This window comes from Nicotiana attenuata, unplaced genomic scaffold, assembly GCF_001879085.1.
Source record: "Nicotiana attenuata strain UT unplaced genomic scaffold, NIATTr2, whole genome shotgun sequence".
Classification (NCBI taxonomy): Eukaryota; Viridiplantae; Streptophyta; class Magnoliopsida; order Solanales; family Solanaceae; genus Nicotiana; species Nicotiana attenuata.
The window spans coordinates 121,362-134,176 of NW_017671919.1; the positions used below are offsets into that span (position 1 = coordinate 121,362).

The 12,815-nt window shown below is 37.0% G+C and overlaps 1 protein-coding gene across 1 annotated transcript; it reads right to left on the reverse strand.

Moving 5' to 3' along the window:
- Positions 1 to 2,699: 2,699 nt before the first annotated feature.
- LOC109210885 lies at positions 2,700 to 3,677 on the reverse strand. Its single transcript, XM_019374362.1, has 2 exons — positions 3,556 to 3,677; positions 2,700 to 3,381 (listed from the first exon to the last, which is right to left on the reverse strand). The coding sequence occupies exons 1-2, from the start codon at positions 3,675 to 3,677 to the stop codon at positions 2,700 to 2,702; spliced, it is 804 nt and encodes a 267-aa protein (XP_019229907.1).
- Between the last annotated feature and the right edge of the window lie 9,138 nt (positions 3,678 to 12,815).

The following is a 12,815-nucleotide window of genomic DNA, read 5'->3' on the forward strand; positions in this document are numbered from 1 at the left end:
GGATACTGCATATATTGACTAAGATGTTGAACTGTGAAGGATAGGTCAGGACGGGTGTGAGTCAAAAAATCGAGTTTGCCAGCAAACGACGATATAGAGTTGGGTCAGATAAGGGCTCCTCAACACCAGAAAATAATTTGCAAGAAGGGTCAAGAGGAGAACTCACAGGAGAGAGATCAAGACAATCAAACTTAGCCAAGAGTTCAAGCAAGAACTTGCGTTGACTCAGAATCAATCCATGAGGCTCCCGCAGAACTTCCAGCCCTAAAAAACAAGATAAGTTTCCTAAATCCTTAATCTTGAATTCAGCATCTAAGAAATGTTTTAGATCTTGTAGTTCCTGGAAATTGTTCCCAGTAAGTAGAATATCGTCCACATAAACAGCAACCAAAGAAATAGAACCCCATGTCTTCTTGTAGAATAGAGAATAACCGTTGAGTGAGTGAGAAAAACCCTTTAAATTCAAAGCAGCGGTAAGACGAGCATACCATTGTCGAGATGTTTGTCGTAGACCATAGAGGGATTTCTTAAGACGAATGACCATGTTAGGAGAGGGAGGAGAAAGTCCGGCAGGAAATTTCATATAGACTTCTTCAAATAGATCCCCATGTAAAAATGCGTTATTGACATCCAATTGATATAAACCCCAGTCCTTCTTGACAGCAATAGCTAAAATACACCTTATAGTAGTCATTTTAACCACGGGAGAGAAAGTTTCAGTAAAGTCTATACCTTCCCTTTGGGTATCACCACGAACAACCAGTCTAGCCTTTTGTCTTTCCACAGACCCATCAGATTTGAGCTTCACTTTGTAAATCCATTTACAAGGGAGAGCTTTCTTGCCTTTTGTATGAGGGTGTTTTATGTTCCCTAAGAGATCTTCGAAGGGCAGTCTCCATAGGCAAGACGTTAGATGGTTCAGGTACATGAATAGATGGAGAATTGGATGTGGTAGAAATATGTGGTGATGTAGGAGTAGAATCAGGAAGAATAGGTGAGGAAGTAGATGTAGATTCAGAGGGAACATGTAAAGGAGGACTAGGTGGAGAATCAGGGATGTTGTTAGGAAGATCAGTGTGTGAGATATGTGGCAAAGGACTTGTGGGAAATATAGGTGTGGTAGAATTAGATAGATAGGCAAAAGGATAGACAGATTCATGAAAGACCACATCCCTAGAAACAAATATGTGTCTAGTGGATAGGTTCAAAAGTTTGTAACCCTTCTTACCAAAAGGATATCCAATAAATGCACAAGCTACTGCCCTTGGGTCCAATTTGCCCCTATTTTGAGAGAGAGTGGAAGCATAACAGAGACAACCAAAACATCTGAGGAAAGAATAGTCTGGTGGTTTGTGAAAAATGATTTCAAAAGGTGTTTTGTAATTCAATAGTTTTGTAGGGTATCTGTTGATTAGAAAAGTGGTTGTAAGTAGGCATTCCCCCCAATAGATGGTAGGCAAATGAGATTGGAATAGAAGAGCTCTACATACTTCTAATAGATGTCTATATTTGCGCTCTACTATTCCATTTTGTTGGGGTGTTGCTACACAGCTTGTTTGGTGAATAATCCCTTTGGAAAGGAAATAGGCAGTTGCACAAATGCTAGAGCCAAGCTCTAATGCATTGTCAGATCTAACTTTCTTTATCTTTGTGTTAAACTGTGTTTCTACCATAGAGATAAAGGATTTGAGTATGGTGAAGGCACTGCCTTTTGTGCTCAAAAGATAGGTCCATGTGCCCCTGCTAAAATCATCTACAATTGTAAGAAAATATTTGAATCCATCATGAGTGGCTATTTTATATGGACCCCAAGTGTCAATATGAATAAGCTCAAATACTTTGGTGGTAGAAATATGACTATTGGGAAAAGGCAACCTATGTTGCCTAGCTAAGGGGCAAATTGCACAGGGGATTGTAGCTTTATTGGTGTGAAAATATGGTAGGCTAACAATATTTTTCATACTAGTAACTGACATATGTCCTAGTCTAATGTGCCATACATCTTGACAAGAAACAACATAATTAAACATAGAATGAATAGGAGAATCAACAACATGTTATCAGTAGATGAAAGGAAAACATTATTTGTAGAAGTAAGATGTCCAGAAGGGTAGTGTGTTGATCTTAGAATGTAGAGTCCATTACTGAGTTTACCAAGGTCCAAAGGCCTCTTCAAGGGCACCAAAGATTAGTTCACAACCAAACTGATAGCAGAATTTGTGAACAGACAGTAAGTTGATCTTAAAAGAAGGCACATATAGCACTCTGTCCAGAATCATGTCTGGAAACATAGATACTTTTCCAGCATGTGTAACTCTGATTTTGAAAGAATTTGGCAAGTTAACAAATAAAGGCTGAGTCAGGGTTATGATGTCAAACAAGATAGATTTGTCAAAAGTCATGTGCTCAGAAGCACCTGAGGCAAGGATCCAAGAATGTATAAAGGATTTATTAGGGAGTAAAGAAGGCAGCATAGGAGCTATACCAGCACAGTTAGCAGTCACATTAACCTCAGAACTTGAAGCAGCTTGTTGGCCAATTTTGACTTGTTGTAGGATTTCCATAAGCTGAGAATATTGTTCCTGATTTATTCCCATGATGCTTGATGAATTGTGTTGTTGAATTCCCTGATTATACTGCTGAACATTGCCAAATTCTTCTTCTGTAGATACTGCATTTCCTTGTATCATATTTGGGTTTTAATATTTTCTTGTTCTATTCCCCTGCATATTCCCTTGCATATTTGTCTTAAAACTGTTTGGATAACCATGAATTTTGAAGCACCTTTCGATTGTATGTCCAGCTCTTTGACAATAAGAACAAAACATATTTCTCCTGTCACTTCCCTTTGCTGTATTGTTTCTCTTTCCTCCCCCAGTATTTAGGTTAAAATTCATCTTACTCTGTCCTGAATACTGTCCAAATTTCTGTGTTGATGCATTAAATGAACTCGAATCCATAGGAGAATTCATTGTAGGTTGAATAGATCTTTGTCTTTCTTCTTGAAGAAGTAAAGAATATGCCTTATCAATATTTGGTATAGGAGTCATCATCATTATATTTCCTCTACAAGCAGTGTATGTTTCATTCAGTCCCATAAGAAATTGAACTAATTGTCGTCCCTCCTCAATTGCCTTATTCTTATGTTTTGCTTCACATATGCATTCAATACAAGTACATGGAATTTTTGCATCCAATGCATTCAACTCATCCCAAATTGCTTTTATATTATTGAAATAGGTTGCTATATCATTAGATCCTTGTACAATTTCTAATAATTTCTTTCGTAGGCCAAACAATTGAGCTACATCAGATTGTCCATACCTGTCTTCAAGTTGTTTCCAAAGATCCCTTGCAGAATTGGAATGAAGAACACTTGACCTAATTCCTTTTGTCAAGGAGTTTAATAACCAAGCCATCACCATATCATTACATCGAGTCCAAAGCTCGAAATATGGAAAATCATCTCTAGGTTTGAGAAGTCTTCCATTTATCAATCCTTATTTGTTTTTAGCTGATATAGAAATCAACATTGATTTGCGCCAATCTGCATACCCAGTTCTGTCAAATAACGTGAACACCAAATTTGTTCCAGGATTATCCGAAGGACTCAAGTAGAGAGGATGTGAGCTCTCAACAACAATTTGATTCTCAGCAAAAGGATTCTCTTCCGCCATTGTTATCAATAACTCGAAGCAGAAGATCAATTGCAATGGATAAAAAAAACGAATTGTATGAAATGAAAAGAAAATTGAAGATCGATCAAACTGAATCGATTGAATTATGAACGTAATTCACAAAAATTTGTAGAACAGTATAGAAAATTTAGAAGATCGAGCACCTGTGCTCTGATACCATGTTTGGATTCGAGAATTTGGAATGAACAAAATGCATTTTGGAATTTTGCTGCATCCTTTTTCTTCTGCGTCTCAATACAACAGTACAATATATATATATATATATATATATATATATATATATATATATATATATATATATATATATATATATATATATATAACCGCCTAACTTTCTGTCTAACCAACTTAGTGGAATGCTAATTACATAAATATCCCTAGAACTTTCTAGAGTGTATGTGTAACTATAAGGACTAAAGTGTAATAACAACCTTCAAGAGTTAGACTATGTAATGCCCTTTGTATTGGATGTATCAACCAGTTGGTCATTCTTTTTCTTCTTCTTGTTCTTCTTGTTCTTCTTCTTCTTTTGCATTTGCTCCGTCGGTACACTGTCAACACTTTCACCCTTAACTGGAGGTCTCGAAACGAATTCGAATCGTGAAAATGAAAAATTCTACTAAAAAGTATTTCCCAACGTGAATTTCAATGCATAATAAGGCTTAGTTGATCGTGTTAGGACCGCAAAAATCAGGTGTCATGCGGAAACTATCAAAGCAAACCTTGAACGACAAAAAATCATACAACAAAGAGAAATATACCAAAAGAAACTCAAACATTAATGGTTCGGTCAATTGACCTACGTCCCCGACGGAGATAAGCAATCCACTATAATAAAAAAGAGTACAAAATATTGAGAGAACAACCTCACGAAGAGGCAAACACAAGTGATACACTAACACTTGTCCCGTAAAGTTCTTCCCCTAAACACGACGCACAAACCCCATATGGCTACATTGTGGATGCTACTGAATGAGAAGGAAGGATCCTCAATTTATAGAAGTCCAAACATTTTCCTACAAGAAAAGAGACTAGCCAAATATGGAAGAATTATATTTTCCTTCTAGGAAAAGAAAAACCCAATTATGGTAAATATGTTGTCCTTTCCTTCATGAGATAGGAAAATCAATTATGGTAGAAAATCTGGACAAACACCTAACAGATCGTTCAGTACTTGACTCGATTCGAGGGCGATCTATTTTTGGCTATAAATAATATACATTTTTACAAATAAATTATCCGAAACTAATTATTTTAAATGTCTCTTCATAATAATTGTGATGAAGAAAATACCAATTCAAATTGAATGAATTTAAAATAATGTTACAACATTGATCGGGATAGAATTTTTTTTCTATTTTCTAGTGAAAAAAACCACCACGTCAACAATTTTTGGTGGGGATTTCTTTTCCAGGTCAAGATGATTTGACACTTGACTGTTTCTTGCATGTTAAGGTCAAGATCTGAGAAAATGGAGGAAAATGTGGGAATTCCATTCGTCAGTCAATGAATTACTACAATATTGCATTCAATTATTCAAAGGTATATTAATAGTCTTATCTTAACAAAATTCTAATATTTCAATTGTATACGTCTAAGGGAAATTGCCCAACTTTGTCTATCACTTGTATATTTGGATTTGGATATCTTAACTCATTCAATACGTAGTAATACGAAAAAAAAAAGAAATACATTTTTTACCTTGAAGAAAAATAGATATTAAAAAGAAATATTTGAGTTGCAACTCATTAACAAATTTTTTATTTTGAGTCTTCTAGTTGCAAAATTTGATTTTCGTTGGAGGTCTCTTACTTTAAAACTCGACTAATTTGTATTTGCATAGAAATTTTTTACATTGAGACTCAAGCGGGAGTCAAGTATTCCCCGTAAAAAACGATACACAGGATCAGGGGCGGAGCTAGAACACGACTTATGGGTTCGCCCGAGCCAATTAATTTTTGTCCAAATCATATATTTGTCTTAAAAAATTTATGGAATATATACAATTTATTAATTTAGAACCCAGTAACTTAAACATATTAGATCATGAACCCATAAACTTCAAATCTCGACTTCACCTTTGCACATGACTCTAATCAAGACTTCTAATTTTCCTGCGAGCCTCCACTCAAACACCGCGCAAATTCCTTTCACCAAAATAAAAAGAAAAAAAAATTGCTGTCGTATAAGTGTTAGCAAAACCTTATCCCCCTTCAACAAATGAATAATTTAATGGTTAGGTAATATTCTTTCTTCGTTAAATAATCATTGTTGTGAAATAAACATAATGAATTTAGGAATTGAATTGCATTGGGGAAATAAAGAGGAAACTTTTTTGCATAAATTTGGGACGACTTTATCAAAAGACTATAAACGAAAAGAAATTGTCTTTCAAAACGACAATTGCGCTCCTGAATTGCAAAGAAGCTTTATGAATATTATAATAAAAGATAAAAATGGTCCCTTATTTTTGGGATAGGTTCAAAAAGGTCACTTAAATATACTCTTGTGCAGTTTGGGTCTTTTAAATTCGCCAAAAGTGAGTACGTTTGATCTCGATTAAACAACAACAACAACAACCCAGTAAAATTCTACAAGTGGGGTTTGGGGAGGGTACTGTGTACGCAGACCTTACCCCTACCCCGAAGGGATAGAGAGGCTGTTTTCGATTAAATATATAATAATTATGTTCTGTTAAATTTTACGAGAACTATGAAATTTTTTTTTAGACATAATCACTAGGAAAGTCCTGTTAAATCACAGAAATCGCAACACCAAAAATATATTAGTAGACATAGAAAATATGTCAAAAGCAGTCTACACCTCAAAAAACTAAACTAGCTATAAAAACAAATAAAAATAACAAAAACTGCAACAAATGCATCTCCAAAAGTGACTTTAAGTTAAATATTTGTGTCATTAAAATTTAACAATCATAATTTGTTAAATATTTGATAGAACATAAGGGGTGTGTTTGGTATGAATGAAATTTTTTTTTCAATTTTTCCATGTTTGATTGGCCTAAATGTTTTGGAAAATATTTTACTCATGAACTCATTTTCCTCCAAGGAAAATGTTTTCCCTATCAAGAGAAGGGAAAACATTTTACAAAACTCCTTCTCAACCTTTCTCACCCTATTCCTCATCCCCGCCAACTAGGGGTGTTCAAAACCGAACCGAAACCGAAGCTTAATGGCTTATTGGTATCGGGTTAACGGTTTAACGGACGGGGAACGGATTGAATTTTTTTTATTAACGGCTTATCGGTTTGGGGGCGGATTATTCAATTTNACAGAAGTTTCTTGTTTTAATTGCTATTTGAGAAAATCAGAAAGAGTTGAGTTATAAATTAACTAACTAAAAATTCATAAATAGAGCAATAGAAAATATTTTATTTTTCACAAATATAATAAAAAGGTGTTGGGATCTTGACTTCACTTAATATTTCTTTTATATAGTAGAATTATTATTCCTCAATTTCTATTTCTCATAAATGTATAATTAAATGCCTCTCACGATTACAAATATATACTATTACTCAGGTTGAATAATTAATTCCACTCCTCTCGGTTATACAAATAAATCTTCAAAATAGTAATACTCAAGAACCAGAAATATATGATTGAACTAAAACATGCTCTTGTTAGTAAGTCCCTTTCGGTTACCCTACTTGTTATAACTGATTATTACACTATTTGCCTCTCTCGATTACAAATAAGTGTACAATTAATTATAGCATAAAAGAGATAGATATTACTGAATAAATATTAACATCTATCAATACTACAATTAACTATATTATTTCTTCCGCCTCTCTCGATTACAGAATTAATAAACAGTTAATATGTAGTACAAGATAGATAGATGTTAATAATCAAATAACGTCTAACTGTAAAAGCAGATAAAAGTTAAATAAAAAGTTTTAGCTCAAGCATGTGAATTTGAGGAATAATATCTACTATAATATAGAAATATTAAGATCCGTCTTTCTCCCAACACAAGAAAAGTTACTCCATACTAGAATTAGTACTAACAATGGAAATATTCTTGTCCATTAAATAAGAAAATAGATAGAAATATTCAAGAAGAATAATTCTCCCTATTTAATTAAAAGCAGGAACTAGAGTAATTTCCTACACTGAAATTTATTTAGAAACAACAACTAAACCACTATTGTGATTTAAAATAAAAGATAACTCGATACTAGTGAAAGAAATAAAACAGAGAAGCTTATTAAGAATTCAGATTCAGATTCTAGCTCTAAGCTTTCTCTCTAAATGCAATCCTTGTTCTGATCGGGCAACATCTTCTTATATAAGAAAAATTCATGATGACTTCTCGATTTGGTGCTAGATTTCCATGGCAAATCTAGATTTTGCATTTGCAGATATGAGAATTTGAATTCTCGACTTGGTGCTAGATTTCCATGGCAAATCTAGATTTTGAATTTGCAGAGAAGAATTCTGTCTTTCTAAGTTTAGATTTCATCGATTTCATCATGGCAAATCGAGACTTGCTGCATTGTGACAGCAGTAATGAATTATAGCTCGATCTTACACTTTTTTGTTGTATTTTCCTTGGATATTTATTTTTCTTTTTTCATATTGCGCACAATAATTATTCCTGCAAAATAAAGTTAAAAATATGGAGGAAACATGATAATTTGTATGTTTTATGAGAGAAATTATGTGGTAAACATCTGGTAAAATGCACTTATCAAATTCTCCCATACTTAAACTTTTACTCGTCCTCGAGCAAAGAAGAAAAAAATGGACATAGTAACTAAATGTAACGACCTAACCGGTCGTATTGAGCACTTGCACTTCGCTCGCCAGTTCTCGGGCATGACTAGCCCCGTATGATGTATTATGACTCATGTAAATCGCTGGTTTTGGTTTTCAGGTTAATCGGAATAGATATGGAAAAATGGTTCTCAGCTTGAAGCTTTAAATTTGAAAGGTTGACCAAGTTTTGACCTCTTAGTATTTGATATCGGATTTGGATTTTATGATTTGGTTAGCTCCGTTGGGCGATTTTGGACTTAGGAGCGCGTCCGAAATGGAATTTGGAGGTCCGTGGTAGATTTAGGCTTGAATTGGCGAAATTAGAAATTTGACGTTTTCGGTCGGCAGTGGAAATTTTGATATCGGGGTCGGAATGGAATTCTGGAAATTGGAGTAGGTCCATACTGTCATTCTTGACGTGTGTGCAAAATTTCAGGTAATTCGGAGGTGATTTGATAGTTTTCGACGTTGTTTGTGGAATTTGAAAGTTCCTAAGTTCTTAAGCTTGAATCCGAAGTTGATTTGGTGTTTTGGTGTTGTTTTGAGTGATTCGAAGGGTCGACTAAGTTTTAATGATGTTATGGGAGGTGTTGGTATGTTTGGGTTAAGGTCCCGAGGGCCTCGAGTGTATTTCGGGTGAGTTTTGAGCGAGTCCGGGCTTACCGGAACTCAGACAATGGTTCTGGTGCTTAAATTTACCGCTGGGGCGGATGTTTTACCGCTGGGGCGGTCCAGGAGGAGAATCCGCAGGTTCATTGGTCCGAATTCGGAAGCCTATATCTTTTGATCTACAAGGAATTTTGAGATGATTCAAAAAGAAAAGTTATAGCCCTTCGTGTCTAGTTTCCAGACAGGTAAAGAAATCATAATTTGGACATCTGTAGAGAAAGTTATGGCCAAAATACTAAGGCCTATCTGTGCAGCCACCAGAAGCGCGGTCAACGGTGGTTTTACCGCTGTCAGTGGTGGTTTTACCGCGGCAGTGGTGATTTTTCCGTGGTCAGCGGTTATGGGGATCCAAGAGGTGCACTATAAATACGAGATTTGAGGTTTTATTTCATATTTTGACCTAGAGAGCTCGGGCTTTGGCGATTTTTCGAGGGATTTTCAAGAAAACCATCGGGGTAAGTGATTCTAACTCAATTTTGGCTAAAATACATGATTATAATGTTGGATTCATCATTTGAGTAGAGATTTGGGATGAAAATTTTGGAAAAATTGTGGAACTTCATTAAATGAATTTTTGGGATTTGAAAGCCGATTCGAAGTCGGAATTGAGTGAAACTAGTATGGTTAGTCTCGTAATCGAGTGGGTTGTCGGATTTTGTGACTTTGGTCGAATTTCAAGATGTGGTACCGGGCCCTGGCTTCGGAGTTGACTTTTTCACTTTTGGTCTTAAGCTTAGCATTTTCTTATGGGATCGATTCCTTTAGCTCGTGTTGATTGTATTGAATTGTTGTGGCTAGATTGGGAGCATCCGGAGGCCAATTTGAGAGGCAAAGGCATCACAGAGTAGGATTTTGGCTTGGTTGAGGTAAGTAACGCTTCCAAACTTGGTTCTGAAGGTTCGAAATCCCGAACTATGTGCTATATGATGATATTGAGGTGACGCACAAGGCAAGTGACGGGCGTGCGGGCGTGCACTGTAAGAATTTGTGACCCGGTTCATTCCATGGCACCATTTAGTGATTTTATCCTGTTGATATTTGTGTATTCCTCCATGTGATGAAGTAAATGAACTGTAAATCATGCTAGTTATCATGTTAGGGCTTCACACCGATACTGTTGAGACCCGAGTGGTCGTTTCTTGCTGTCATCTCACTGATTTCATTGATATTATGTACTCGGTCATATTCATGCATTTCATATCACATCTCAGTCTCAGTTGTTATTTATTTTGCACATCACATCATTGTTCCGGGCTAGTTTAATGCATTGTGAGCCCGTGGGTGAGACTGGAGAGTGATGACTGAGTGAGGCTAAGAGCCTGATTATGTGTGATAATATGGGATCGGGCTGCACGCCGCGGCGAGATATTGAACATGCCTTCGTTGGCTTTGTTATAGCGCTTGGGCTAAAGAGAGAAGCCCCTCCGGAGTCTTTACACCCCCAGTGAGCGCATTTGATGATATTGAGGGATGGATCTTCCCTGGACATGGATCTTGTCCGAAGTATTTATATTTGGAGATGGATGTTCTCCATAGGCTGGAATGGCCTTCCTCGGTACTAGATGATTGTTGTTAGTGATGTGTATATATTCCGGGATGGATCTTCCCCTGGGCCTTGTGAGCCATATACAGTACCGAGTGGTTGTGAGTTTGTTATTGATATTATCTAGAGATGGATCTTCTCCGTAGGATGGAATGGCCTTCCTCAGTACTGAGTGATTGCTGTCAGAGATGTATATATTCCGGGATGGATCTTCCCTGGGCCGTATGAGCCATATACAGTACTGAGTGGACGAGCATTTGAGGTTGTGGGCGCATGAGGCACTCAGCATGGTGCATTTCATACAACATGAGCATTGACATGTAGATGTAGCAGAGTTACACTCCTTTACCTTATTCATACCTGCTCCATTTTACTGTTCGAGCTGTTTATTTAACTGAAAGCATGCCTACATTTCTGTACATTATTTATGTTACCCTTGAGGAGGTTGAGTTCGTCACTACCTATCAGTCCAAAGGTTGGACTTGTTACTTACTGAGTTGGTGTACTCACGTTACCCCCTGCACCTCGTGTGCAGATTCAGGCACTTTGGATCCATTGGCGGATGTTCGATCGAGGCTTCTAACTTAGAAGATTATTGAGGTACCTGCACGGTGTTCGCAGGCCTTGTCTCTCCACCTTACTTACCAGTTGTATTTCAGTTGTTCCCTTAGACATCATATGAGACTATGTATTTTCCTTAGACGCTCATGCACTCAGTGACACCTCGGTTTTGGGCTGGATTGTATTTATTCTTGGAATTTCTTATCTTTCAAATAGTTCTTTAACTGTTAAAAGCTTCCATAAATGTTTTCAAACTTATTATCATTATCGGGTGGATTGTTGAGTTGAGGCTGGCCTAGTTTCATAATAGGCGCCATCACGGCAGGTTGGGTTTTGGGTCGTTACAAGTTGGTATCAGAGCCAGGTTACGTAGGACTCACGAGTGATGGGTGTGTTTAGTAGAGTCTCGCGGATTGGTACAGAGACGTCTGTACTTATCTTCGAGAGGCTGCAGAACCTTTAGGAACTAGACTTTACATTCTTGAATTCTTATCGTGCGACATTGATTTAGCTTGAAGCTTAACTCCTTGAATTCCTTCCATGAATTCGTGTGCGCGCATGAGCGCTCGGCCTCAGCTTGTGATTCCCTGATCGAAGGGCGAGATATAATTTCTGTGTGTTGATGTTGGGCCAGTCTGGAGGGCTTGAGGTCGGATTTTGCTTGTAGCTTGAGCGCTGAGGCGTTGATTATGTGGGCACGTGCTTCTGGATTTGTATGTTCGGTAGTGTCCCTATTAGTGGAAGTGATGACGGGATGGTTGTGTGGTGAGTATGATGTGACTGCGAGATGTGTTCATATGAATTGAATGTGACGAGAAGGGTCTGCTTGAGGATAGAAGGAACTATCAGGTGCTTGATTTCCATCTTGATTTGATGTATAGCCCCGAGTTATGAGTGTGTGAAGGATCTTTTCATGTGGTCTAGTTGGGGAATGGAGTAGATTTCATGTTACGATATGAGTTCAGACTCAGGAAGATTTGGTGATTGCGTGATGTTTATGGCGGTGGAAGGGTATAGAGAGAAGTTAGTTTGAGGCGGAGCAGGTGGGTTATCTCCTGCGGAGTGTTCTGAAGTGGTGTGAACCCTATGTTTTTTGTTGAAAGTCCTCTTTTACCAGTGAAATATATGTGTTGTAGTTTGAGTTTGGATCGCGTACGGGAGTTGTCTTCACTGTTATGAGGGTGAATGCGAGAATTGCAAATGATTTGAAACACTAGATGGTTTGTGTTGCATGAACTTATGAAGGATTTAGTTGAATCTCACCATGGTATTATGGCAGAAATAGAGTATGGGCATTGTGAGTTTTTGGGGTGTAAAGTCTATGGCTTTGAGCCAAGTGGGGGAGTACGCTATTGATTAGTTGATTGCACGGTTATGTGTTGTATTGGTTTTAGTTTGAGGTACATTAGTGAATTAGTTGTGGCTTGTAGGGGTTGAGATCGAGGATGGCTCGAGTAAAGGAAAAAAAATTTGGATAAGGGTTGTGTTATGCTTTGAGGTTATATGAGAGACGTTGGATGAATTAGTTGTTATTGTAAGGGATGTAATGGGTATGGAGTA